We start from the raw sequence: 24,615 nt of genomic DNA, 5'->3' as shown, positions 1-24,615 counted from the left end.
TCCATTCATTCTTTGGCGATGAGTGTTTGCAGTTTGCCCAATATACATAGTGTGTGGGCATTGCTGGCACATGATGACCTATGTGATGTTAGTCATAGAATATGGACTAACACGGCTATCTATTATATGGCAGTTCTGCTAACGATGTGAGAGACAAAATGGAAAATAACTGATTCACTTGTTGCTACATCTTCCTTAAAGTGCTGTCAGAAAGAGAGATAAACTCAGTATAAGAAGATATAGGAGCACACATTGTAAAAGACTTACTTTACAATCTAGCCTCACCGAACTTTTAAGCAATCTGTATCTAATGATACAGAATACTTTTGTTGACATGTTCACTTTACAATATTACTGGAATCATCCCGCTCCCCCCACCGCCCTGAGTAACAATTTATGAGTTTGACAGTGAACATGTTGACTCATAAATTCTTATCATAAACTAACCCTTCTGTGTCTGAATGGAATTATTCTTATCAGTAACAGATAGTAGAGACAGAACATACAGCCCAAGTTTGTATTACAGCTTTGTAATGGAATGTATTCTCATGCATCTTAGTGAATCACGGCGTGTCATTCTAACTGCTCTGCTGTTGAACTTTTAACTTGAAACTCTAGCAGAGGATCTCAGCAAGCTGGGATGACGTGAAACTGTGGAAGTAAATCACTTTGCTGGGAACCAGGGGGAGTCCTGCATGTTATTTCTCCCGACTTTATTGTCTACAGCTTCTTTGCACTATAGATGTTGATTATTTTTTTAAATAAGGATTAAATTAACTGGATTTCCAGTTGCAGAAAATATGGAATTCCAAAGCAAAGCGCACTCCTTTGTGATTCCAGAAAATGAAGAAGTTCCACACAGGATTGCTTATGATGTCCATAATGCCAATGGAAATGAAGGCGAGAAAGCAGTGTCAAAATTACAACGTAGGCACAGTGACATAAAAGTATACAAAGAATTTTGTGACTTTTATGCAAGATTGTAAGTTCAGTTCTTCAGGTGGGGATGTTAACTGTGATTTTTTTTAAAAAAAAAAAATCTGTGGTCACTGTTTTTCCTCATGCGGTTTCATGTAGATTCTCTAATGCAAACCTTACTGTTCCTCTGATAAAATTCTAGTTTTGATCACTGCCAAAACTTGCAGCAGCATCTGTAAACAAAACCATACTTTAATTTCAATATCTTTCATGTCAGTGATGTACTAGATTGGATTTGTAGAGTAGACTGTTTGATCTGAGAAACTTCTGATTTTAGATTCTGCAAGTTATAGGGAAAATGTGTAAACTGCCCCATTTTGTAAACTCTCCCATTGGTAACAACAGAATACCGTTCTGCATTAATGAGTAGTTCTGTAGTAATACGTATTTCTTGAAGGAAAGTGAGGAAATATTTGTGCATTTTGTGGGGAAAAGGAGGGGTTTAAGGCTTTGTTTTGCTAGAAGCTGTAATTGTCCAAGTATCTTCATTTTACAGTGCTGCCTAGATGGTAGTTCATGTCTGACAAATGCTAAAAGTTGAATTCTAAGTACAGTCTTGATTTATCTTTCTTAGCATTCAAGAGCTGTTGAGCGCTAAAGAAAGTCACAATTTATATTGTAATCAATATTTGCATCAAATACAGTTTATTCTGTTGTTGGTTATGACAAATGAAACAATTCACTTCTTTTCAATAAAGTACAATAGTTCTTACTGAAGTAGATTGTGACGAAAGGCAGTTAGCTATACAACTAAATACTACAGTTTGCGCTTTGCATTTATTTTTTGTATGTGTGTGACTAAAAACCCTGCAGAATTGATTATTCTTATTCTGATACTTTGTGTCAGGGATTTTGCTCATCCAGGATCTCTCTGGAAGATACCTTCTTCTGTAAAATGTAGTCAAATAGAGAAAAAAGCAGCAGCTTACTAATAATCAGCAGTTCCTCATCTGACTGCAAGGGAGCTAAGTGGATTTATTGCAGAGGAAGGTTTGTCTTTAAACATGGTGTTTCATCCCTCTGATATTTGCAGACGTCTTGTTATAATGTTGTTACTATGTGCCTTTAACTATTACACCCAACATAATTTGGAAGTTTTCCTCAATTCTGATTCAAATTCCACATACATTCAAGTCATTTTGCAAAACTGATAAATCTAAAGAATTTTAGTTTTAACCATTTCTTGCCTCTTGATTTTTTCTGCTGTAGCTGTTACGTGCATTCTGTCCTTCTGTACTGATGCCTCAAATCTTTTGAATTCGTTTTGATACTCACTTTTAGAACAATGCTCTTGCTTTGATCTCAGATGGTTAAAACATCTTTCATTATTCATGAAATTGTCTCTTGTCTTTCATGATCATTGTAATTGTTTATTTCCATTTGCTTTCCTGTAGTATTGGATTGAATGAAAATACAACCTGATTCTTACCTCTCCCCGCCCCCCTAAGCCTGAAAGTACATTTTTGATGAAGCATTCTTAGAACAGGGTAAAAAATTGAAACATCCCACAACTTCTTCCTAACTGTAACTTCCATGATAGTCAGTGGAAAGATTTCCATGACTGAAGTGGGAGTTTGATGAGGACAGTTAGCTTTTCAAAATAAAGCTGAAATAAAATCAGGGGAACCGAGTGTTTCTGTTGTCTTTATCCCCTCATTTTAGAGATGATCAACCATCTTTTTTTTTTTTGTTACAGTAATATGGCAAATGCCCTTGCAAATGCCATATGTGAGCGCTGCAGAGGGGGCTTTGCACCTGCGGAGAAGATTGTTAACAGTAATGGTGAACTGTATCATGAACAGTGTTTTGTGTGTGCCCAGTGCTTTCAGCAGTTCCCTGAAGGGCTCTTTTACGAGGTAAGTTGGTTAAAAAGGTTTCACTCCTGATTTCCTTGGCATTTATTTTCCATACTGTGCAAATAATAATTGCTGACAGTGCATTTGTTTATAAAATATTATCATAGAATGGTAGGAGCATTGTTTGAAAAGAAACATCCAGAGGAGACAAAAGGAAGTAGAGACATTTGTGTGCCAACTTAGTGAATGTTATTCACTTTAGGAACATTAATACCATTTTACTATGAATTTAAACAAATCATAAACATTAGAGATGGGGAAAATCTCTTAGATCAGGCATCTGCAACCTGCAGCTCTGGAGCCACATGCAGCTCTTTAAGGACTTCTTTGTGGCGCCCAATGCTATAATTGCAAAGGAAAAAAAACCCTCCTGATTATTTTCGGTAAATGGTGAACATCCAAAAGCTCAAAAATGAACAACTTGTATCTAAATAGCAAATGGTAGGTGATCTCAAAAGGCTGGATAACTCCTCCTAGCATCTTCCAGAGATGGGGGAGAGAAGGTTCAGGAGTGAAAGACAGGAAGACATTGGTACAAACACACACATAAAGTGTGAAGAAATAGAATATATAAAAAGTTTGTAAATGTCCTGCAGAAAACATGTATCACATTACAAATCATTGTGTGTGCGCTGTTCTTAAAATAGGGGTTACAGAATGTGTGTTTTGACGATATTTATTAAGGACCGTCTCGAACCCTGTCTTAGATCAATCTTTATCTCAGTGGGAGTGCAGGAGGTTGGCCTATAAAACTCATCATGTATGTTGTACAGTTTATGTGCAGAAAACACAGCTACTAAGATGAAATTTTATGTATTGAGTGAAATCCTGACCTCACTGTGGCCTGCATTTCTCCCATAGTGTTTCAATTAGAGATGGACCCACAGTGTGATCTCAGATTCGGATGTGAATGTACTCAGAGTATGATAGGATTTGGATCAGGTGTTCAACTATCTTTAAACTAACAAAACTAAAACAATTCTAGTTAATATCGGTGCTTTATGTTTAGTTCATTCCATGTTCTGTACTACCAGAACCTGTATTGATTTTGTAATGTAGTTCCTTGGCGTAAGAACTTGGAGCTCAGTGGCGTTACACTACAGCTTATGGGCAGCAGACAATGCAAGAGCAAGCAGCAAAGCTCTTAACAGTAGTGAGTGACCAAATGGAGGTCCTGCACTCCATGCTGCAGCTGCAGAGGGACTCCCAGTGCAGCAGTGCGGGCTCCGCTGCCTGGAGTCCCCTGAAGACAATTTGCTCTCCCCACCATCCCACCGGCATGGCAGTCCCCGAATGCGGGAAAAGAGAGCAAGGACAGCCTGCTGCTGTAGCCCTAATGACCACTTCAGAAGGCTGTTCCACCACCTTGACAAGGCTGCTTTTCCCTTCCACTTAAACCTCTCCTCCCCGCAAAATAAACTTATTCTTTTGAGCTCGGTATGATTTTTTGGCATGTGAAAGTGGTAGGGGAACCTGGGGTGGGAGAGGGCTGATAGCACAGCTGCCCACTCCTAAGCCCAGGTCTGCAGCAGACTGATGACAGACAGAAGTGGGCGGTGGGGATGGAGGGCTGAAAGCACAGGTGCCTGCCACTAAGCCCAGGTCTGCAGAGGATTGGCAGCAGATGGAACACAGTTGGGGGTGGGTGGGTGGAGGGCTGAAAACACAGGTGTCTGCTGCTAAGTAAAGGTCCGCAGAAGACTGGCAGCACATGAACTAGGTGGGGGGATGGTGAGTGGAGGGATGAAAGTACAGGTGCTCCTTTTTAGGAAAATAGCCCTCCCTTGACATCCATTCTACTTCCTGCAACTTAGCCCCCTCCCACCAATTAAACGCATTCGTTCAGTAAAACATGGTCTGATTTATGGTGAGGAGCACAAATCAGTTTGGGGAGTGGGGCTTGGTTGATATTACAACACAGAAATAAATCACTGTCATGTGCGTGGCAGATCATTCATGAAGCTATGCTTTAAAGCGTCTCTTATTGCTGCTGCTGCTGCTGCTGCATGGTTATTGGTGAATGGCCCTGTAGGCAGCTGCAAGTAAGACCTGCTGATGGCTTCAGCCTCAGAATTCCAGATGGATGGGAAAATCTGTCACCTGGATTCACAAATGTTGTGCAAAATAACGCACGCTGTAATCACAGTGGGAACATTAGTTTCAGAAAGGTTCAAACAGGTGAAGAAGCATCTGAACCTCACTTTTAAATGGCCAAAGGTGCATTCCACCACAGTTCTGCACCCGCTGAGTGTCTGACTGAAGTTTTCCTAGCTGCGGTCCAGGGCTTCTATGAAGGCTTCATAAGGCAGGGGAGCAGATGGTAAGCAGAGTCGCTCAATATTACAATAGGCATCTCCATGTCGCCAATTCTGGATTTTCCGGTTTGGGAAAAAAAATCCCATCCATGAACTTTCTGGACATACTAGAATTTCAGAAGATGCGTGCGTTGTGAACCCTCCCTGACCATCCCACATTGATGTCAGTGAAACGACCTTTGTGTTCTACTAACACCTGCAAAACCATGGAGAAGTATCCCTTTCTGTTTATATATTCGGAGGCCACGTGGTCCGGGACCATGATGGGGATATGCGTGCCATCTATTGCCCCACCGCAGTTAGGAAATCCCATGGCAGCAAAGCTATGCACTATGGCCTATACATTTCCTTGGGTCACAGTCTTCCTGAGGAGACGACAGATTGCATGAGACATCTGCATCACCATGGACCGCACTGTATATCTGCTAACCACGAATTGATTTGCCACGGACCAGTAACTGTTAGATGTTGCAAACTTCCACAGAGTGATTGCCTCCACTCACTTCTGAACCGTTAGAGCTGGCTTCATATTTGTGGTGTTGCACCTCAGTGCGGGGGCCAGCATACCACAAAGTTCCATAGAAGTGGACTTGCATGTGTGAAAGTTCTGCACCCACTTCCGGTCATCCCAGGACTCCAAAATGATGTGGTCCCACCAGTGTGTGCTGGTCTCACAAGTCCAACACTGCTGCTCAGCTGTCAGCAACGTATCCAGGGCAGCCAGCATTTGAGAGTTCTTGGACCGCATTTGAAAGATTTGCTCTTCCAAACCATCACTGTCGTCCATCATCATCATAGTGAACTATCAATGTACTTTGTTATAGAAAGCAAACAGCCTGGGAAGTTGCCACAACAATGTATGCAACAACTTGAAACAATTAGGGATCCATGCTTGTGCTAGCACTGTGCTGGAGAAAATGGCACCGTCTCCAGTTCATTTTCACACTGTTACTCGGTGCTCTGAATTCTGGGACAGTGCTTCCTGTCAGGAATCCAGAACGGAAACCCCCATAAACAACCAGGGCTAATGCACTGTGGGATAGGTATCCACAGTGCATTGCTCATGCAGTCGAACTTGGATAAGGCAGTAGGGATGTGGAAGCTCGACATTGAGAAATGGTGGCTCAGATTTCCAGAAGGTTTGTAGCCACTTAAATTTGAATCCCTATGAACGTGGTTAAAAATTCAAATTTAGTAAATGTCAAATTTATCTTATATTACAGGCGCAGAGTTGGTCTATATCTAGGCTCTGCATCAACAGTGGAGTAAATGCCTCTCCTTTCCTTCCATTATCTATCTAGCATCTCCCTTAAGAGTCTAGTCTGTGGTGTGGAAGTACATGTTGTCTGACCTAGCTGGAAGAAAAACTGCAGGATTTCAAGGCCTGAAGGGATAACTGCGATCATTAGTAATCTGTCCTGCTACAGAATATGGGCCATAGACTTTCCCTAAAACAATTCCTGGAGCAGATCTTTCAGAAAGAGATCCAGTCATGATTTAAAAATTGTCAGCGATGTGGAATTTACTACAACCCTTAGTAAGTTGTTGCAATAGATAATTTCCCTCATTGTCAAAAATGTATGTTTTATTTCCAGCATGAATTTGTCTAATTTGAACTTCCAGTCATTAGGCCGTATTATATCTTTCTCTGCTAGTCTAAGGAGACCATTATTGAATATTTGTTCCCTTTGTAGATAATTACAGACTGTAATCAAGGCACTCAACCTTCTCTTTGTTAAATAATTTGAGCTCTTTGAGTCTGTCAGTGTAAGGAAGTTTTTCTAGTCCTTTAAGCATTCTCATAGGTCTTTTCTGGCTCCTCTCCAATTTATCAACATTAAAGGTCTGGAAAAGATGACCTGTGAGAGAAGATTAAAAGAATTGGGTTTGTTTAGTTTGGAAAAGAGAAGGCTGAGGGGGCTTGCAGTGTTCAACTACCTAAAAGGGTGTTACAAGGAGGAGGGAGAAGAATTATTATTGAGAATTATTCTCCTTAGCCTGTGAAAATAGGACAAGAAGCAATCGGCTTAAATTGTACCAATGAGGGTTTAGATCATACATTATGGAAAAATTGCTGTCAAGATGGTTAATTTCTGGAATAAATTACCTAGGGTGGTTGTAGAATCTCCATCATTGCAGATATTTAAGAACAAGTTAGACAAATATCTAACGTGGATGATATAGATGGTTCTTGGTCCTGCCCTGAGGACAGGGAACTGGACTTGATGGATTCTTGAGGTCCCTTCCAGTTCTAGTATTCTATGATTCTATCCTTCCTGAAGTGTGGGCCCCAGAACTGGACACAATATTCCAACTGCAACCAAATGCAGAAATAAAATAATCTCTCTGATTTTACTTGACATTTCTCTGTCCATGTATCCCATGATCACTTTAGCTCTTTTGGCCATAGCATTGGACTAAGAGCTAATGTTCAGCTTATTATCCACCTGTCGTGTGTTGGATCACAGAGTTCCCCTTAGGACTGTCACCTCATGTGCTGATAGTAAACTGAGTCTCCCTACCTACCTTCTGGGGCTCCCTACCACACTGTCCTGTTGGGCCAGAAGATCTTGTCTCCCCAGGCCAAGACACAGAGTTGCGGAAACAGCCCTCCAGTAGACCAACACAGATGCTGAACCAGCTCAGCTCTGGGAGGGCGTAGCTATAAAGCTTAGGTAACACCCAAGAACACAACCCCAAAAGAGGGACCAACACCCCCAAATAAATGTATCTTACTCACTATAAAAGTCTTACACTGAGGAAGCTCATAAGATGTTCACTCACTTTATCAATGAAAGAGAGAAATGCACAGTGGCTGCTCCCTGCAGGTAACAATTACACTCATGCCTCATTAAATGAGTACATTATTTACGAGTACTCGTTTAAACGAGAGACACGTTTACCTACCTTAGCTCACTCTACGAGCTGAACTCCCCCCCACTAATACAAGCTCCCTCCCCATGGCTCCAACCCCTTAGTCTGACACACACACACCCCTGCCAGCCCCACGGCCCCAACCCGCTGCAGCCAGACCCCCTGCTGGCCCTGCAGCCTGACACCCCTCCCGGCCCCGCAGCCAGACCCCCCCCACTGCTTGACCCCTCCCCTGCAGCCCTAAATAGCGGCAGCCAGAACCGCTTACCAACCCTGCTGGCTGTAACCCCCACAGCCAGACCCCCCACTGCTGCCTGTAACCCCCACGGTCCCACAGCCTGACCCCGCCGCCACAGCCCTACAGCCAGATCCCTCCTGCCGCCTGTACCCCTCGCATCCAGAACCCCTGCTGCCTGTTACCTCTGCGACCAGACCCCCCCTTTTGCCTGTATCCCCTGTGGCCAGATGCCCCTTCCCACCACCTCTAACCCCCATGGCCCCACCGCCTGACACCAACCCCCGCAGTCCTGCAGCCAGGTCCTTCTGCTGCCTGCACCCCTCACAGTCAGATCCCCCCACTCCTGTCAGCCCCCTGGCCAGACACCCCCCACCCCGCCACCTGTCACCCCGCCGGCCCTGCTGCCCAAACTGTGCAGCCAGACCCCTCTGCCACCTGACCCTGTGGCCCTGCCATCTGACCCCCTCCCTGTGGCCCCGCAGCTGCAAACAGCAGCAGCCAGACCCCCCGCCACCTGACCCCCCACATCCCTGCAGCCTGACCCTGCCCCCGCCGGCCCCAAATTGTGGCAACCTGAAACCCCGCCCCCCCGCCACCTCAACCCACCACCAGGTTTTAACCCTCCTGCTCACAGCCCCAAACTACCCCCAGCCTTTAACTCTCCCCAACCCCAGGTTCACTCACCTTTCAAAAACAGCTCCACCTGCTGCCACTCCTTCCCCGAATTAGGAGCCCTAGGAACCTATCAGAGACTTTTACATGTAATTTAATAGGAATTTAGTGTCCCTCTTACAAGTTTCTGCCTATGAACAGAAAGTTGGAAACAAATTGTGCTTGTATAGCGAAGGATGAGTATATTTACACTAGACTTGATAATAAATAAAAGTGTTTTTATTGGGTATAAAAAGTTAAAAATTTCAGTGATTGAAAGTAAAAACAGACAGATCAAAGCAATTTATTAAGCTAAAATAAACAGAACGTGCCAACCAATACTAATACACTAAGGCGAGGGCTATACTGTAGCCATATCTTAAAATAACTTAACACAGTTCCTGTTGCACAAATTGCCTAAGTTAGTTCAAAATAAGTGTATATTTTGAACTTCCCACTTCTCCTTTCCTGACAAGGGGTAGTGGGTACAAAATACTGCACTCAAAATAGCCCTGCCCTGAATCCCAGGAAAGAGATGCCAAGTGTTGTGAATGTCCCGGTACTTTCCCTATTCTCCTCTCTCTTCCATCAGCCACCCTGTCTTCCCTCTCCCTCTGAAGAGGAATTGCACAGTTCTGTGGCAGGAAAACACAGCCACCCATTGTGCCCCACTCCACATCCTGCATTACTAAAGTACATTGTGCATACTCCAGACAACCAGGTGCTTCCATAGCTCCCTCCCCTCCCCGTGCCCAATCCCATGCATACTAGCTCTCCCTTCAGTCCTTCTTTTGTGTTGCAGGGAACCCAGCCAGTCTCTTCCCCGCTCCCTGGGACATCCTGTCCTCGGTATTTTTTACACACAAGTTCAATTAAGCTACCCTCTGTCACGTCCTTCCACGCCTTAGGCCCAGAAAGCCTGTGTTTGTGGCAGTGATCTCTTTTAAGGTTTTTTTTAATGTGTTCTAGAACTAAGACCCATGCCCATGTACTCTGTTTGGGTTGCCTGGTCCCTCCATTGTTTAAAAGACTGATGACTGAAATGATTGCAGGAGATGCCTTGGGGAACTTCCTGGTCCTTTTGCTCAGAAATTAGGGAATATGCACATGGCCTGCCCGTCCTCCATAAAAAGGTGCCTGCCCAGATATTTAGTACCTGGCTGTGAAAACGGAGGAGTGTTTTGTGTGATTTAGATAAAAGCAAACCTGTCCTTAAGCAAGGCAGGGAATGGGAGCAACCAGGCAGATGTTTCCAAAAATCATGGCTAGGGAAGGGGCTTCATAGCTGTCCCTGTTAAATGCCTTGCCTCCCCCAAGATGTTCTGCCACATCAGAACAATGAAAGTGATTGGAGAAAGTGAGGAAATGGATTTTCCCCTCTCTCTTCTATCTCTTATCTGCCTTACGCCACCTTCTTAAAAAATTCAGGTGGGCCATTTTATTTTTCTGAACTGGTTTGCCTCTCACCTACAGAGCTGTCCTGTCCATAGGATGAGGTAGGGCCAGGTCCTTCAGTTTTGGGGGACCCAGGGTGACTGCCCCAGCCATCCTATGATGGGAAGAGGGGGGAGGATTATCTGGGGCAAGGCGCAGGCGGTGTGGGCAGGTGGCAGCAGCAGCTGGGGTTGCCTCCCCTCCTCTTTCCCCAGGAATCCAGGGTGTATATATAGAGAGAGAGAAGGGGAGGAAGGAGAGGAAAAAGCAGGGCATTACCTGTCACTAGTAGAACCAATAAATGAAGCAAATTAAGTTAAGTAGCATGTGTGCCATTCCTGCAGATACCAAAAATGGGGAAATTGCCCTTTTAATATGTAAGATAGTTGAGATCTCTGTTAAGGCGTAATTTAAAAGTGTCATATTTATAAATGAATTCCAATTCAGATGAATGAATGAATGAATGAATGAATTCCAGTCCAGTTCTGCTTTGTGTGTAATCCTGTGGTAAAATTCTTTTGTAGAAGAATGGATACTTTTAAATCCATTATGGAATGTCCAGAGAGGATCAAGTGTTTCCCTACAAGTTTATGTGTTTTCCAATTACTTATGTCAGATTTATTTCCATTCATCCTTTGGCACAGAGACTGTAGTTTGTCCAGTGTACTTGGCCAACGGGTATTGCTGGCACACAATGGCATATATCACATTAGTGGATGTGCAGATGTCCAAGCCTTGATGGTGTGGCTGATGGGGTTAGTCCAGTGATGGTGTCATTAGTATAAATGTACGGAAAGAGTTAGGAACAGGGTTCACTGCAGGGGTAGGTTCCTGAGTTTGTGTTTCTGTGGTATGGTGTGTGGCTCCTGGTGAGTCTTTTCTTGAGGTTGGGCTGCTATCTGTAGGAGAGGATTGGCCTGTCACACAAAAATGAGGGATTGTGTTCCAGGATAAGTTGTAGGTTGTCAATGTTTCACTGGAGGGGTTTAAGCTGGGGGCTATAGGTGATGAGAAGTGACGTGCTATTATTTTCATTGTTGGGGCTATTGTGAAGTTGGTGACTTCTGGGCACTCATCTGGCCCTGTAAATCTGTTCCTTTACTTTCCAAAGTGGGTAAATAAGTTTTGCGAATCCTTGATAAAGATCTTATAGGTTTTTGTCTCCGTCAGTGGGGGGTGAGATGAGTAGGCCCAGTACTCAGTGAGGAGAGAAAGACAATAAAAGAAAAACAACAAGACGTCCTGTGGCACTTTATCGACTAACAGATATTTTGGAGCATAAGCTTTCGTGGGCAAAGACCTGCTTTGTTGCATGTTGCATCTGACGAAGCAGGTCTTTGCTAGTGAAAGCTTATGCTCCAAAATATCTGTTAGTCGATAAGGTGCCACAGGACTTCTTGTTGTTTTTGAAGATACAGACTAACATGGCTACCTCTCTAATAAAAGAAAATGAAGCACTGGCCAAAGGGTTAAATCCTTTTTTTTCCTCGAGTTTTCACAAAAAAAAAGGTTAGTGGCAGTGCCTTTTTTGTAAACAGAGAGGAGCTGGTATTCAGTCTTCTGGAGCTGTGGAGTTGTCAGTACTCAGTATCAGCAAGTAACCAGCACAAAAAAGGCACTGGTTAGTGGTGGTAAGATGTCAGAGGCTATATATACACGACACAACCTTTAGCGACATAGCAGTGTTGTTAAAAATTGTGCAGTGGCAACATTGTTTGCCTGCTCTTTTGGTGACAAAATATTTCCACCCGCAACAGGGCAAAAATCCTGTACAGAAAAGACCTTTCAGAGCATTTTCCCCAAGTTTTTCACATCTTCTGTTAAGATTAAAACAACACCAAAGTACAGCAGCAAAGATTCTTATCCAATCCCATAAACACATAGTCTGAGCTCGAGGAAGGGATTTTGTGCCTTGCCTCTGATGATGGGGGTGTGATGAGTGTGTGGCCCCATTGCCAGACTGTGACAGAGAAAAGGAAGAGAAGCAGAAACTGAAGGAATGGGTTTCAAGTACTCCTGGGGGAATTTTTTAATGTCTGTATTGTTATAAGCATACTTGCTAATTGGTGTTTTGAAATAAATTACTAAAATAACTGAAACTGGTGTGATTACATAGTGTTATTTTAACAAATTGTGCAGAATTTTTAATTTTTTTGATGCAGAGTTCCCCCAGGAATACCTTGTATTCCATGATGCTTGGCCTCATCAGATTAGCATGGTTCCTGATTGACTAATCTGAATAAAAATAAGTCCAAATGGAATCCCCAGCTCCAGACGTGTTTTTGCTTTGGATTCAGATCCCCACATTGCAGTTCCAGTGCACTTCTGGTTTTAAACCATTATCTGACAACAGTACATGTTGTATGGACGCTGCAAGGAGTTTTTTAGCACATATGTGTGCATGGTCACGTATTAAATACTGTAACAGTTACCCTAAACTGAGAGTTTTGGTGCCACTATAACTAAAGGACAATGAAAGACAAACCTAACACACGGATCTCAATCTGCAGAATGCAAATCAGTAAATTGATGTGAACATGAATGCACATGCTTAGTGATGCCTGTTACATCAGTCATCACTCTTACATTTAGTGTGGCAGCTCCATAATCCAAAACTCTTCTATCATGCGAATCTACCCTCCTCATGTGTCTGCTCCTGTAGGACATGGTGCTAGGGCAGATGGTGTGGCTCTTTCCCCTTTAGAAGAAGTAGGTCAGAATCCCTTCCAAGTACAGAAGATGGAGAACCTGCATTTTAAAGAGATTATGAGTTTTCTTGGATAACAATTAATGGTTTTGTTAAATCAGGCACCAGGCATTGACGAGTTTTATTCCTGAGGTGTGAGGATATATTTTTTTTAAATATTGATCAGCCTACAGCTGGGCCAGAAGATGCTGCTGCAATGAACAAGCTGGTGTTTAGCAGAAACAGACTTAATGAGAGGGTCCTTGAAGGAGCACTTTTTACTATATATCTTTCTAGTAAGCTATTAAATACCTTGATATTTGCATCTAGTTAGTGATTATTTTGAAATAAGATTTTCTACTTAGGAACTTTTGATTCTTGATTCTCTTGTATGTTTTAAAAATATGTATTGTGTGATTAGTTACCTGGAATTGAGGGGTTTTGCTGGTAGATAACCAGTAGGATTAGCCACAGTGTATTGCAGAAAAGGGCTAAAAATTAAAACAGTTATGTCTGTTTGACACAAATGGAAAGGAAGGAAAATCTGTTCAACCTGCCTAGGTTTGCATTCAAGGGAATTAACACCCATAGATTGAATTGGAAGCTCTCTTCCTACATGTTTCATTGTTATACTAGAAGATTTACCTGGCATTGCTCAGGTCCTTAACTCAAATAAGTTTTGTTTTTCTTCATTTAAATCAATGTTTCTCAAAGTGTGGTACATGTACCACTGGTGGTACTTGAAAGGATTTGAAGGGGTACATGGCAGAAAATAAATTGCTAAAAAACCAGGAGATAAATACTGAGATGGCACTGGGAGAGGGGGTAAGCTGATAAGGCCAAAGTTCCAAAAGGGGTACACCAATGTTTTAAGTATGGAGTATACTGATTTAAATGATTGCTCTGGGATGGGACAGGAAATGATTCAGTATGCAGGCTGCCCTGAGCAGAGACAATGCCAACCTTCTCTCACCACAGCAGCTTGGGTCAGGTGGGAAGCACCTATCCATGATCGTTGCAGCTGAAGTGGGCACAGCCAGGGAAGGGGTGCATGTCCCCCAACTGTGGGACAGACAGTCACACAAGCAGACAAACTCTGAAATACATAGCAGATAGCTGACCCCTTCTCCACCTCTGGCCTATGCTGGCTCAGTGGGGTTATAGTTATCCTAGTCAGCATCTCTGGCCTCTTGCTGCCTCCCTGTGGTGATTCTGCAGTATACCTCTCCCTGTTACCAGATCCCTCCCTTTCCATTTCAAGAGAAACAGTTAAATGCTGAGTACGTCCCATTTTCCTGTCACAACCAAACCCTGACCTTGCTTTAAGTTTATAAGAAGCAGCTGCATACCAAATTTGGTGGTCTTAGCTCTTACTGTTTTAGGAGGGATGGTCAGAGAGACAGACAAAGTTTCTAAACTGGAAGTAGACTGCTAAGATGGAAAGTTGTTGTGCACAGTAAATTGCAGACATTTTTGACATGAACATTCTCCTGCACCTTTTTTCCATTCTTTCAAGAAGTGTAGAGGGGTGCAAGAAAAATGCTCCTTAGTGGAAGGGTGTTTATAAGATGACCTATTAATTCAAAAGTTAATTTCTGCCTGCAGCATTGTATATTGCGTCATATTTTCTGTATCCTGTTTGAACTTATATTGTCTGACATAATAAATAATAACGCAGAGCAAAAGTTTTAGACACAGCCTTTTAAAAGAAAACTTAATACTGGAACAAATAATGTATTTCCTGCTTAATGTTGATGGAAGATAGCTAGATTTTTGAACTAAAGGTGACTAGTTGGTCTCACATAGAAGTCTCTTTGACTGTCTCATCTTTGTTATACCCTAGTCGTCTTTTACAGTTTAACTGCATCTGGGAATGACATGGAACCACACAGTATGTAGATTATTGATGTGAAATGTGAAGTACACTCTATTTCTCTAACTTCCACTTTGTTTCCTGTTTGCAGTTTGAAGGCAGGAAGTATTGTGAACATGATTTTCAGATGCTTTTTGCCCCTTGCTGCCATCAGTGTGGTAAGTTTTGTAGCAGGGGATGTATTTCATAAGGATCGTAAGTTCAACATGTAGCCTTGGGAAAAAAATACAGTCCTTGTGAATGTTCCTTCTGCTGGTAGGTATGAAGCCTCACGTAAATGGGTATATGATGATAATATAGAATAAAATGGACTTCAGGAAATGCTGGAACTAACCATGGGATTTATTAGAATAAAGAGAAGCTTAAAGTATAGCTTAAAAAAGATTGATAATTCATTCACAATGACTAGTGATTTAGCACTTGATTTGGTTAACACTTGCAGGCCATTCATGCACTTTTGATATAATGTAACAAAAAAGTTCTTGTGCAGCTAAAACTCGCAGACAAGCCGTCATCATCTCCTGTTTCAATTCTTTGCAACCACTTCATAACAGGCCTCCTCAGAACCTGAATTGTTTCACTCCCATCTGCTCAAATTAAGATAACCTACTTTGCCCATCTCATGTAAACACTGGCTGCCCCTTCTCTGTTGCATTAACTTCTAGCCCTTTAAGCTTCAAGTCACCTCACCTCAAAGCTCTTACATAGTACTGATTTACCCAATGTATTTGCTTCTTCTCCATGTCATTGAAAACATTCTTATTGCCTGCTCCTCCAATAATCATTTCTCCGTTTTCCTCAGCATTGCCCAGTGCATGGAATGCCTCTCCTGAGCTGGTCTGAAAAGTCACACACCTCCGCTCATTTAAATCTCTCCTGAAGCCCCAGTGTTCTGTTGATATCCAAAGGAAGTGACTTGTTTCACCAGTGCTTACATGTGAACTGCTTATTTGTTTTAAGGGAAGTGACTGAAGGTTGGCAGAGAGTAGTTTAGGGACATTAACTTTAAAGCTAGGAATTGCTGTGGGCAGAGGGTTTGATGGATGGAAGAAGTGGGAAGGGAAATTTGAAGTGTGTAACTTGAAAACACAAGTGTATGACTACTGGGCAGATGGTGGACTTCTGACGAAGCGGGTCTTTGCCCATGAACACATACGCTCCAAAATATCTGTTTAGTCTATAAGGTGCCATGGGATTTCTTGTTGTTTTTAAAGATACAGACCAACTTGGCTACCTCTCTGATACTTTGCTGTTTCTGTAGGCCAAGTATATTTCACAGATAAAGCACTCACTGCAGCCCTCCATTCTCCTCACAGGCACCCGATGTGCTGCCCATCCACCCCAATTTGGCTGCCTGTTTTGGTCATCCCTCCCCTTGTCATACCTCTCTGCTTGCAATACCAAAGAGACACTATTTAGATGAACTAAAACACTTGTGTCTGGGCGAAGGTAAATGATATTGCCTGAGCTAGGCACAGAGTGGACCAACCCACAGAGCAATTCTCAAGTCTCACTCCTGCTTAACCAATATAGCTCCTGATCTGAAGGAGCCCCCAATCCCCCAGTCTTAACCCTTTGCATCAGACTGGCAAAGTGCCACAGTCCTGACCAGCAGTTCCATTTGCTGATTCATTTTACCAATAGAATTGAAAAAGGGCTCCTATTCCACCCTGCCACAAGTATTTCCTGGAGCAGTGGTGCTGCTGCAGCTGCAAAAATATTTACTGGAGATCTGCTCTGGATGGACCTAATCCCCAGACTGAAGTATAAAAATGCAGCGAAAGTAGCGCGATGACCCCTCTAATTTCACAATTCTGCTCTGCCTGCCGCACCAAACAGTCATTTTGTGCTATTCAGGCTTTATCTACACTAAACAAAGTAAGTCAGCTGCAGATATGCAGTTCTAGCTATGGCAGTTGCGTAGCTAGAATCAACATAATTGTGCTCGGCTTACGTGGGAGAGTTCTGATGTTGACCTCCCTTACTTTTCCCATCTTGCAAGGAGTACGGGTGTCAACTGCGACCCTTGAGAGGTCAATTTCCCTACCAGATGTGTGAAATCAAAACCCAGAAGATCAATGCTGAGTGAGTCGGTCTTCTGGGCTAGTGTAGATATGAAGGGATATGAAGGGATAGGTCAGTGGTTTGAGCATTAGCCTACTAAATCCAGGGTTGTGAGCTCAGTCCTTGAGGAGGCCATTTAGGGACTGGGGCAAATAGATGCCAGAGATGGTGCTTGGTCCTGCCAAGGGGTCAGGGGACTGGATTAGATGACCTCCTCAGGTCCCTTCTAGTCCTAGGAGATGTGTATAACCTCAGGTGTCTTCTCTGAGTCCTGGTTCCCTATCTGTATCCCCTGTTGGTGTGCAAGCCCTCAGTGCATCCACAGCCAGAGGATTGTGAAGGCAGTTTCCATTGGCCTGCACATATGCTGTTCTCTCACCTTATGCCTCCCACTGAGGAAATAAAGGGTGGGGCTGTGCCCACTTGGTCCAAACTGGAACCTCCGGTATCTGAACCTTCAGCTTCTTCATCTGTGAAAATATATTTAGGTATTTGTAAATAGCTCTTTTGTATTCTCTAGGTTTTTATCTGACAGTTTTAGAATTTTTAGTTGATCTCCCTGGCTCTGTCACCCGTGCCCCAGTGGGATACTGAACTATGTCCAGTACCCTGGGTTTCAAATTTGTGCTTCCTGCTTGCAGTCCTTCTCAGTCAGTGATGACCACCAGCAGTGCTTATACGACATTGCCAAGTGGAAGCCTTTTGCTGTCTGAGTATTTTGAAGATGTATTTCATTAGAAGCCACAGATATTCCTCTCATTCCGGACTATGTTCTTGCAGACAAGAAGATTGTCAATTCCTTATGGGTCCACGTGGCAAACATCTGCCTTTGCAGGGCTACTCGATCTTTGCACACCCTCTGACTAGAAGATTCTGAAAATGCCTATCAAAAAGCCTTCTCTTAAATGGGACTTGAACCTTGCTCTCTCAGTGCTCAGTAAGCCTCCATTTAAAACATGAGTTTCTTGCTCTATGTCTCTCCTAGCCAAGAAGGCAGCTATGTGGCATTCAGTCCACACATTTACTAGACCTTATGCCTTGGTACAGGACTCCTCTGATGCATCTTTTGGAACAGTAGATATTTGTTCTGCTGTGCCATCTACAACCTCACATCCTCCCCCTATTTCAATACTTCTTGTCAGTTACCTGCAGTGGCATAGACGTAGGACCAGCACTCGAAAAACTGAAAGTTAATTACAGATGGTCCCTGACTTATCAACACATTGACTTATGACCATGCGTACTTACAACCAACCTCCATCTCACTTCACCCAGCGGGGAGCTCTGACTGCATGCCTGGGGCTCCCCTCTAGCCCCTGTGGACCCAGCTCCAACCCCTGTACCCCAACCCTCCCACACACCCGGGCCTCGACCCCCACACCTGGCCCCCAACCCGCATGTGGCCTCAGATCACCTCCCCGCCACGCGGCTGGCTCAGCACGCGCAGGGCTCCAACCTGCCTCCCGCTCAAGTACTCCACCTCGGTGTATCCCCGTTCAACCCCCACCCAATGGCCCCAGCTCACCCCCCACTATGCATGGGGCTCCAATTTCAACTGTGCCTGGGGCTCCGGCTCCCAGCCCCTGGTGGGACTCCAACCCCCGTCCACTCAACCACCCCACCCCAGTGCACCCACCATTCAATGCCCCCACCCGGCTCAACCCCTCCCTCCCTTCTGCAGCCCCAGCTCATCCCCGCACCTGGAGCTCCAGCTGTCACCAGTATGTGCAGAGGCTCTGTCCCCCCTGCCAGCTCAAGCCACCCCCATTCAATCCCCCTTCCGCCTAGCTGATCCTCCTGGCACACACTGGGTTGTCAGTCACCAGTGTGAGTGAGGCTCAAGCTGTCAGCCGCTGCAGGTGCATGAGACTCTACCCCCACCCCAGCTAACCTCCCCTGCCCCATTCAACCTCTGTAATCCCCCATAGCTGCAGCTCACACTCTCCAGTCTGCAGGGCTCCGGCTTCAACCTGCACCTAGAGCTCCCGCCCCAACCCCCTGCTGCCCAGGTCAAACCCCCTGCAAGTCCCAGCTCAACTGCACCCTCCCACCACGCCTGCCATCCTAACCCACCCCAGGTTTACCCCCCGCCCCTCCCAGGGCTGCAATCCAAGCCCTCCCCGATTTACGTGAAGTTCAAGGTATACGAAGGTTGCGTGGACCACAACCCGTGCGTACCTCAAGGGATTACAATATAAGGGTATTTCTGACTTACAACCAAATCGAGTTATGACCAGGTGTTTGGAATGTAACCCGTTCATAGGTCGGGGACTATGTGTACCTTATATTAACCTTCCGTTACTAAAGATAAGAAACTATGTAGTTTTTTTCTGCATATTAACAACAAATGGACATGGTCTTCAAAAGTTATGTTAGACCAATAGAGAATTGTTGAGTATAATGCCTCGTTTTGCTTGGCCAGCAAAGAGCCCTGTAATCACCCTGATTTGCATTGTATCCCATTTCCCCATCCTTTAGTAGATGGTATGCTCATCAGAGCTGGGGCTGGGTCTTTCTCTGCATTTGTAAAGTACCTAGACCTTTCTGAGAACTACTAAAGAAGAAATAAAAACAAAAATACTACTAATCTGCTGGTTTACTCAGAGCCAAAAAGAGGAAGTAATTGGAGGGAAAAATTTGTGTAGAATAAATAACCGCATGAATACCAAAACAGCATGGCTATGTCTACACTAGCCAAAAACTTCAAAAAGGCCATGCAAATGGCCATTTCGAAGTTTACTAATGAAGCGCTGAAATACATATTCAGCACCTCATCAGCATGCGGGTGGCCGCAGCACTTCGAAATTGACGCGGCTCGCCGCCACGTGGCTCATCCAGACGGGGCTCCTTTTCGAAAGGACCCCAGCTACTTCAAAGTCCCCTTATTCCCATCTGCTCACAGGAATAAGGGGCCTTCGAAGTAGGCCGGGTCCTTTCGAAAAGGAGCCCCGTCTGGACGAGCCGCGCGGCAGCGAGCCGCATCAATTTTGAAGTGCCATGGCCGCCCGCATGCTAATGAGGCACTGGATATGTAGTTCAGCGCTTCATTAGTAAAATTCGAAATGGCCATTTGCATGGCCATTTCGAAGTTTTTGGCTAGTGTAGACACGGCCCATAAGAGATTAGGTAACTCGGAAAGGTGAGGGAAGGTAAAACTAAAAACACCATGTACAGCAAATGAAGCATATAAGGGAGGGAGTGTAAATTAAGTGTTTGCTAGAAGAGAACACGCTTTATGAGCAAGGGAATTTGCTTTGATTTGTACCGAAGAATAATGTTGAGAACCAAAGTTCCTAGAGCCACATATCTGAACTGGCAAACTGGGAGGTTTTGGTTTATCTTACTTTGTCTGATACAGTATTACTTAATGCACACTGGTATTAACAACTTTGGTTTGGGGTTTTTTAAACATCCAGATATTTTATTTACCTACAGGTGAGTTCATTATTGGTCGTGTTATTAAAGCTATGAACAATAGCTGGCATCCAGAATGCTTCTGCTGTGACATCTGCCAACAAGTACTGGCAGATATTGGATTTGTCAAGAACGCTGGCAGGTAGATCTTCACCTCCTTCTGTACTGATCATGAGCAAAGTGGAGTGATGATGGGGTTTACAAAGTTTACATAGTTTACAAAGGCTTCTAAAAGTCTTCAGCTGGCATGATGTAGCCTGTTTAATAATATACAGCTAAAGGAATAACTGAAATATCTCTGTTTAAATACAAGGTATTTTTATTGGGCAGGGGTTCAAGCAAATCTCATCTGCAGAGAACACAGCCCAAAAATGAAATGTAAACATTAGGGCTGTGTCTACATGAGCCCCCTCCCTTCGGAAGGGGCATGTTAATGAGGCAGTTTGAAAGATGCTAAGGAGGTGCTGCCATGAATATGCAACACCTCTTTAATATAATGGTGGCCACGGCAATTCGAAAGTGCCACTTTCGAATCACATGCCACGCAAGTAGCCGGGGGCCTTTTGAAACAAACCCCCAATCTTCGAAAGCCCCTTCTTCCCAAAACAAATGCACGCGATTCGAAAGCAGCAAAACAAATGGGAAGGAAGGGGCTTTCAAAGACTGGGGGGTTGTTTCAAAAGGCCTCCAGCTATATAAATCACTTTAGCTGCCATTATGCTAATGAGGCGCTGCATATTCATGGAAGTGCCTCATTAGCATGTTGTGAACTCCCTCATTAACATGCCCCTGCTGAAAGAAGGGGGCTGATGTAGACACAGCCTAGGTATTTATTTTTTAAAAAAAATATTTACAAAACCACTTAAGGGATGTTCTACTACATCTTCAAACTTTCCATCAGGGTCACCTCCTGGGTACATCTGTTACCTTACATCATGCAGTGCTGGTGGTACACTGATATACAGTAGGGAGAGAATATTCTGAGAGTAATGTATCACCAGTAGACAGATACAGCCCATCAATTCTTTCACACAAAATAACAGATTTTTACTGTCCTGGTTCCAGCAACTCATGTCACAATTGGTGGTGCTAAGATACTACAAACGTAGGTAAAAGTGTACACACCTAACTTGTACCACTTTAGAATTTTGAATTGTTTAGTGCAGAATAAAATGCATTGCTACAGTTAGTGGTTTTTATTTTGTGTTTTAATGTTTTTTTTTCCAATTTGATGTGACTGAGATGATTTTATATTGTAAAGTCTGAAAAAAGCACTAGTTTGGTTCTTATATAAAAATGCTGTTCTTATTTACAAGTTCTTTTGAGGCCTTTGGTGGCCAGATTGTGATACCCTTAACTCTGATTTATTAGCAGCACTGTACTTCTGGAGTCGTCCCGTTAACATCAGTAAGACTATTCCTAGAGTAAGATATTTTTCAGTGTGAGTAAATGTACTACAGCTGGCACACAGTAGTAGTAGTAGGCATCCTTCAGTCTGCATAGACTATGGATCACGCCCTTTATAGTTTCAATTGAAGACTTCATTTACAGCGTCTACTGTGACTATGAAGACCCACACGAGAGTGACAATCCTTGCTGCATCTCTTGCAGATGTAGTGGGTATCTGGCAAGTCCTTATTGTGCTTTCTGTGCCCTCGCTTCTCCTCTGCTAGCTGTCTGATCCTCATCTCGCCCTTCTGAAGGCCCTTGTGTAACCCCTGCCTCCATCTGCTGCAGTTGTCTGCTAGTTCTTCCCAGTTGTCCAGCTTGATGTCTACCTCTCTGAGGTCTCTTGCAGACATCTTTGTAGCGCAACTGGGGGCATCCAGGAGGTCTTTTGCCAGAGGCTAGCTCACCATCCAGGATGTCTTTTGGAATCCTTCCATCACTCATCCTGTGGACATGGCCAAGCCAGCGGAGCCGACGCTGCCTGAGGAGGGTGTGCATGGTTGGGATTCCAGCTTGCTCGAGGACGGCGGTGTTGATCATTCTGTCCTTCCATGATATTCCAAGGATGCGCCTGAGGCAGCGCAAGTGGAAGACGTTCAGCCTCTTTTCCTGGCGGGCATACAGGGTCCGAGTCTCGCCGCCATAAAGGAGGGTGCTGAGGATGCACGCTCTGTAGGCTTGCATTTTGGTGTGAGTGTACAGCTTGTTATTCCACACTCTCTTGCTGAGTCTGGACAGAGTTGTGGCCGCTTTTCCGATCCTCCTATTTAGCTCAGTGTCCAACAACAGGGTGTCAGTGATGGTGGACGCGAGGTAAACGAACTCGTGGACGACCTCTGACGTATAGTTGTCAATGCTGATTGATGGGGATTCAGCAACATCCTGACCGAGTACGTTTGTCTTCTTTAGGCTGATAGTAAGCCCAAAGTCCTTGCACGCTCTGGAGAACTGATCCAGCAGTTTTTGAAGCTGGTCTTGTGTGTGAGACACTACAGCAGCATCGTCTGCGAACAGCATGTCTCTGATGAGGACTTCCCACACCTTAGACTTAGCTTTCAGCCTTGCAAGATTAAACAGTTTCCCATCAGATCTTGTGTGCAGCAAGATGCCCTCTGTTGAAGATCCAGAGGCATGCTTCAGGAGGAGTGCGAAGAAGATCCCGAACAATGTCGGAGCAAGCACGCATCCTTGTTTGACGCCGCTCCTGATTCTGAAAGCATCCGATAATGCGCCGTCATATTGGATGGTTCCTCTCATGTCTTTGTGGAACGACTGGATCATCTTGAGTAACCGTGGAGGACAGCCTATCTTGTGGAGCAGTTTGAACAGACCATCCCTGCTGACCAAGTCAAAGGCCTTGGTCAGGTTGATGAAGGCTATGTAGAGTGGCTTCCTCTGCTCCCTGCACTTCTCCTGCAGCTGCCTTAGAGAGAAGACCATGTCAACGGTCGACCTCTCTGCGCGGAATCCACACTACGATTCGGGGTACACCCTCTCAGCAATCTTCTGGAGTCTGCCAAGGATGACTCGAGCGAACGGTTTACCAGTGACGCTTAGGAGGGAGATTCCACGGTAGTTGTTGCAGTCGCTTCTTTCTCCTTTGTTCTTATACAAGGTTACAATGTTAGCGTCGCGCATATCCTGTGGAACCTCACCCTCTTTCCAGCACAGGCACAGTAGCTCATGTAGGGGTTCCAGGAGTGTGTCTGTGGCACACTTGATTACCTCTGGTGGTATACCATCCTGGCCAGGGACCTTTCCTGCTGCAATGCTGTCGATGGCTCTCTTCAGTTCATCCACAGTCGGTTCCTGATCCAGTTCGTCCATTACTGGTAGGAGCTCGACGGCATCAAGGGCTGTGTCAACCACAACATTCTCGCGTGAGTACAGCTTGGAGTAGTGCTCAACCCAGCGCTCCATCTGTTTGGCTTTGTCAGCGATGACTTCACCAGATTTGGATTTCAGAGGTGCCATCTTGTTCTGGGTGGGTCCTAATGCCTTCTTCATACCCTCGTACATTCCTATGAGACTACCAAAGTCAGCACAGGTCTGGATGCTGCTGCGTAGGTGGAGCCAGTGGTTGTTGGCACAGCGCCTGGCTGTCTGCTGTACTGTTCTTCTGTCCGCTCTAAGTGCTTGCTGGGTACTCTGGCTCGGTGAGCGTTTGTACTCCAGGAGTGCAGCACGCTTTTCAATGACTGGAATCATCTCATCAGAGTTAGCTTTGAACCAGTCGTTCGTGTTTCTAGCTCTTCTTCCAAACACCGACAAGGCCGTGTTGTAAACTGTATCCCTCAGATGTTGCCATTTGGATGTCACATTGGCGCCCCCAGGGCCGCCATGCAGATTTTCCTGGAGGGTCTCTCTGAACTTTTCAGCTTTTTCCAAGTTTGCCGTCTTTCTGGAGTCAATGCGGGGCCTTCCAGCAGGTGTAGAGCGGTACAGCTTCTTGCGTCTGAGCTTGAGCTTGGAGCAAACTAGCGAGTGATCTGTATCACAGTCAGCACTGTGATAGCTGCGTGTCAGAAGGACGTTTTTGAGGTTATTACGCCTAGTGATGACCACGTCTAGTTGATGCCAGTGCTTCGAGCGTGGGTGTCTCCACGACACTCTGTGCTGTGGCTTCGTTTGGAAGAATGTGTTTGTGATGCACAGATTGTGGTACGTGCACAGTTCAAGGAGACGCTGTCCATTGTCATTCATTTTTCCCACACTGAAGTGTCCTAAGCAGGAAGGCCATGAGGCCCAATCAGCTCCAACTCTTGCATTGAAGTCACCCAAGA

General features: G+C 44.6%; 1 protein-coding gene across 9 annotated transcripts in view; it reads left to right on the top strand.

The window, feature by feature from the left end:
• Nucleotides 1-24,615, top strand: part of LIMS1 (LIM zinc finger domain containing 1) — a 134,090-nt gene that overhangs the window by 94,055 nt on the left and 15,420 nt on the right. For 2 of the 9 annotated variants that reach the window (XM_074991075.1, XM_074991038.1), the window contains exons 1-4: nucleotides 657-982; nucleotides 2,675-2,834; nucleotides 14,997-15,063; nucleotides 20,405-20,525. In XM_074991075.1, the coding sequence (XP_074847176.1) occupies nucleotides 801-982; nucleotides 2,675-2,834; nucleotides 14,997-15,063; nucleotides 20,405-20,525 (530 nt within the window). In that variant the 5' untranslated portion in view covers nucleotides 657-800. Of the gene's footprint in view, nucleotides 1-641; nucleotides 1,001-2,674; nucleotides 2,835-3,893; nucleotides 4,415-6,450; nucleotides 7,607-14,996; nucleotides 15,064-15,707; nucleotides 17,854-20,404; nucleotides 20,526-24,615 lie in introns of those variants that run through there. The other 7 variants (XM_074991084.1, XM_074991049.1, XM_074991060.1 and 4 more) reach the window with 7 other exon arrangements.

This window comes from Carettochelys insculpta, chromosome 1 (genome assembly GCF_033958435.1).
Source record: "Carettochelys insculpta isolate YL-2023 chromosome 1, ASM3395843v1, whole genome shotgun sequence".
Lineage (NCBI taxonomy): Eukaryota > Metazoa > Chordata > Testudines > Carettochelyidae > Carettochelys > Carettochelys insculpta.
The sequence above is the reverse complement of the archived record's forward strand: the minus strand, read 5'-3'. Positions and strand labels throughout refer to the sequence as shown.